The following is a 5,060-nucleotide window of genomic DNA, read 5'->3' on the forward strand; positions in this document are numbered from 1 at the left end:
CTAAATATGTATTACTAGAGAGGAGTTAATTATACAGTTCCCCGGATACATAACATATAACGCTATTGTTAATTATGTTTTTTTGGGGTAAAAATATTATAAGTACTTCTGATGGGGGGCACAAAATGATCTGAACTAAAGTAGTGTTACGTACTACAATTGCCTAATGGTGTGCTTGGATGAGAAATTTATATAGGGTAATTCATTTATTTAAAGAATTTTAAATTTCTTGAGGTGAAATGCTTTGTTTGGATGAGGAATTTACAAAGAATTTGAAATCCAAGCATTTGTGAAATTTCTTAAAATAGTAGAATTTCAAATTCTTCCATAAATGGGAGAATTTGAAATTCCTCATATTTATTTTTCTTATTTCACCTATATATTTTATCTTATCTCTTCATTCTTTTAATTATTGGATATTTAAAAATATTTTTAAAATTGTTAAACATTATCTAATATTAATTTTTAAAAATATTAAATATTATCTAATATTAATTTTTAAAATTATTAAATATTTAAAAATGAATTAATATTTATTTTTATAAAATTTAATTTAAAAATCTTAATATATAAATATATTTTTAAAATCAATTTTTATTATGATGGAATAAAATTATCATATTAAACCTAACAATTTAAAATTTAAGAAATTTGAATTGACTCATCCAAACAAAATATTTCAAGAATGATAGAAATTAAAATCAAAGTAATTCAAATACCAAGAATTTAAAATTCCTTGAATTTGTAAAATTCCTCATCCAAACACACTAGAGATATGGATACGAAACAAAGAAATAAAATGTTTGATTAAAAACTATTAAAAAAAATCATGGATAACATTTATATAAATATGAGAAGAAGAGTTGAAAGGTGATGCAGCAATATGAAAAATAAAAAAGTAGGTAGGTAGGTATTATTATGTGCATGATTCTAAGAGAGGGTGAGCTCAAGAGAGACATCATTCGCATCTGGACCAGTAACGCTGCGATTCAAGAATGGATGTGAGTTCAATGACAGGGACAGTCCCACTCTCTCTCCTTTGCCAGTTCTGTCTTCGAATCTTTCATGCTCGCTTTCACCACCATTTTCATTTTTATTCCCCTTCAAATTTTAAATATAATTTAATAAATTAACTACTACTATTCATTCAAATAATTAACTATGTATAATCAACTTACTTGGACTCGGACAGTTTGGCCTCTCAGAACACCCTCGAACATGATGTAGGATTGCACCTTCTGTTCATCGCCTTGCTTTCCATTGTAAAAATCTTGCTCATCAACATTCCTGCCATAAGAAAACAAATTCCTGAGTTTCTTAATTGTAACGTGCATGTGAAATAATTTATTGATTGTTTCATTTTAACCCGTGGAGACAAAGTCAAAGACTTCTCAATTAAATGCTAACGTTCACATTTTTCTGCTCATTTATTTTAATTTTCAAAGAATATTTTTTAATATAGGGATGTCAAAAAAAAATTCATTCATGCATATATTTATAGATAAATCTGCAACAGATAAAAAACTAAATATTATAAATAGATATTCGTGAATAATATGTACCAACTTTTTTATATTTACATGTCCATTAATATTTAATTTATATGGGCGTGTATAAATTTAATTTTATTTATGAATTTGATTTTATTTTAGACTTTAGATTTATAATAGTTAAATAATATACTTTATTATCTTTTGTTTTAATTTATGTGTAATCAAAATATTTTATTTTAATAATTATTATTTTAATAAAAAAATAATTATTATTTAAAATTTTAATTTATATGAGTAAACATTTAAATTTAATTTTTAAATTCACTTATTATTATTAATATAATTATAAAAAATATTTGAATTTTAATTTTATAATCTTAAAAAAATAATTATATAGATTTTATTTAAATTTTAGTTATAATCTTCAAAAAAATTTATGCAAATTTTTATAATTTTAAAAAAAAATTGTTACAAATAATTAAAATGTATGGTTAAATATCTTATTAAATATTTTTAAATTTTTTAATAAATACCTGTAAATATTGTAAATATTCATGAATATTAAAAATATTTAAACATTCATTCAACAAATACTTGGATAAATATAAAAATGGATACAAAATAAATATTTACCGAAATAATAAGGAAAACTACCCATACTCCATTTAACTATATTTATTTTTATAAGGATAGGAGGAGCCTAAGCCTGATGTAAAATGTCCTACAGTTTTCTCTAGTTAAAAAAGAATTCTACAAATATAACGCAAATTATAAAGTTAAAAAAAAAAAATATTCGCACTGTGAAAAACAGAGGAACGATAATAAAAAGAAATACCATTGAGGTTGGATAGGAACAAGGTCTTGGGTGCAGCTTCTTTGGCGAGGATTCTGGTGGCCGTACCTTGGGCCAAGAGTCGAGAATGTTGGAGCTAGCAAATCTGGTGCCATATCATTCTTCTTTGCACCTAGTAAATAAATAATAATAATAAAATATTATGCCTCATGAAAAACTTTCTTTTCTTTATCTTCTACTTCATCAAAATAAAATGCGTACAAGTACCCAACACTAAAAGTTAATTTTCTAGGAACAAAATCCTGAAGAATATTTGACGTTACTTTCATTTTCTTGGTGACGATAAAAGGAATCAACCTGTAAGGTGACGTCCACTAACCCTGGTTGGTTCCTTTATTTTCTTGGTGCATATATATAGATATATCTTCTTTTCAGTGTTTACAGATCTAATTTCCTCTATTGTACCAAACAAAATGTCTAATGTTGTCTACAGCTACCTATTTCTTCCATATAGGAGATGCATATATACATCTGTGACATGAGAACATGCACATAATTAAGTAAACTGATGTATGTACAGTACAATTATATACCTTCACTCATCTGCTCGTGCCTCATGCTCCTGTACATCTGTGAATAGGCCAACATTTTGAAACTTTCAAACTAACAAGGAATTATCAAGGACTTGAATTCTTTATGATGAATTTTTATTACTATTTTAAAGATAAATAAAGAATGAGAAACTAGAAGTGAACTGATAAGGCCTTTTTTACCCCCATAACTTTATTCGTGGTTGTGGAAAAAAGAGTACCTGAAGATGGCTTTTGACATGAGATATAGTAAGCCCCTTTACATTCATGAGCTGTAAAATCAACTTTGGTGTGGCCCCTGTAAATCCAAATCAATATATCAACAACATTAAAAATTAAAGCCTTTTTTATATAAATAAAATTACAACAACGACGACAAGATTAAAATATAAGATAGTCTAACTTTGATTAAAATGAAAACATTGATATTTAGTGATAGACCTAATCCAATCTAAATGTGTGGTTGAGTCAAATAAAAGATTAATTCTTTACAATATAAAAACATTCACATTTAGTGGTCGGTCGTTTGATGGACCTGGCCTAACCTAATTATGGTTGAGTTAAATAAAAAATAATAATAATTTTTTCATAAAATAAGAGTGTTCATATTTAACAATCAATTTAATTCATATGATAGACTTAATTCGACCCAATAATGATTGAGTTAAATAGAAAAGTCATTTTTTCATAAAGTAAAATCTCACTCATCTATTCAACTTGACCAAATCATGGTTGAGTGACAAAGAAAAAGTGTTAACATTTAGAGACCGACAGGGCAATTGAGCCGTGGCTTAAACAGGATATTTGAAAACGAAAAGGATATATATGTAAATATAATTAATAGAGCTTACTGTCTTCTCCTCCTAGTCTTTGAACTGCATGCACGAAGCAACGATGGAGATCTGGTGTCCAACGAAGCCTAGGCATTTTGGATCGAACATAAGGCCTAACCATAGGCGTTTTGAGGCTTATCTCAGGAAGCTGATGAGAAGCAAAACGACGACGAGTGGCCCTCGAGTGAGATGAGTGAGAAGGGTTGTTGTCAACAACATTGGAAGAGGAAGAAATGGTTGAAGCTGGGGACCCTCTGCGAGAACTCTCATTCTCAGCCTTCATTGAGTTGTGTTGTTGAGACTTGAGGGGGTGAAGACTGAAGAGAAGGTGGTGGTCTGTGAAGAAACAAAAGAGAATAAATACTAAGCGAGAGTGTGGCAGAAAGGCTTGTCCTTTTGTGCAGCTTTTGTTACCCTCTCTTCCAAGGGTCAGTTTAATTTAGTCCTAGAGAGGTTTGATGGATAAAAGGAAAACTTGAGACACGGAAACTGAGAAACCAAAATTTGTTCAAAAATACCTTCATGATTGGGTGAAAATGAAAGGTTAAAAAGTGAAATGGCCGTTGCATCAGAGGTCTTTGTGATATCATTTTCTTTAGACATTCCTTGGGTCTTTTCCAGACATTCTTTGTCTCTTAAGGAAAAGAATCACCTTTATTATTATAAATACAATTCAGGAACTACGTACCAATATATAAATAGTATTAGCAGAGGTGAACCAAGCTATACAAATATAATTCACTAAGGGAAAATTTATTTTTTTTACAGTATGAGTATAAAAATTACTTTCACTTAAGTTTAAATGTGAAATTAATTATTAAAAAAGTTTCAATTTTAAATGATACTACCTTCGATCATAATTATAAATAATATATAATAAATTACACCAAAAAACTAATTAATATAATTACTTTAATTAATTCTATCTTAGATTCAACTTATATTCTAAATATCTCTGTCTCTCTCTCGCATATATATATATATATATATAATCTTAATTATGAATAAATACATAATAAATAAAAATATAAAAGTAATTAATTCAACGTTTAGTGATTTTAAAAATAAATGATTACTACTCATAATTAAAATTAAAAAATTAATTTATTATTTATAATAAGAGTCATTATAGATAACAATTTATAAGACCTATAAAAAAAATAATTCATGAATGATCGAAAGTAGGGATGATAATGGAGCCCTATAAGAGTAAATAGTAGGATACCTGTACTCACCTCATCAAATAAAAGTTCGTCCGATACTCATCTCATATCTATACGTTTATTTGCAAATTTTATAAATATCTACAAATATCTATAAATATTTGTGAATTATTGTAAAAATAAAAAAT

At 27.3% G+C, this 5,060-nt stretch overlaps 1 protein-coding gene across 1 annotated transcript; it reads right to left on the reverse strand.

The window, feature by feature from the left end:
• Window positions 1-503: 503 nt before the first annotated feature.
• LOC109803165 (uncharacterized) lies at window positions 504-4,214 on the reverse strand. Its single transcript, XM_020364618.3, has 6 exons — window positions 3,728-4,214; window positions 3,098-3,174; window positions 2,880-2,916; window positions 2,329-2,458; window positions 1,179-1,287; window positions 504-1,101 (listed from the first exon to the last, which is right to left on the reverse strand). Exons 1-6 carry the CDS (start codon window positions 3,990-3,992, stop codon window positions 931-933), a joined length of 789 nt encoding a protein of 262 aa, XP_020220207.1. The 5' UTR covers window positions 3,993-4,214; the 3' UTR covers window positions 504-930.
• Window positions 4,215-5,060: the final 846 nt, after the last annotated feature.

This window comes from Cajanus cajan, chromosome 1 (genome assembly GCF_000230855.2).
Source record: "Cajanus cajan strain Asha chromosome 1, NIPB_CcT2T_4, whole genome shotgun sequence".
In the NCBI taxonomy this organism is placed as follows: Eukaryota; Viridiplantae; Streptophyta; class Magnoliopsida; order Fabales; family Fabaceae; genus Cajanus; species Cajanus cajan.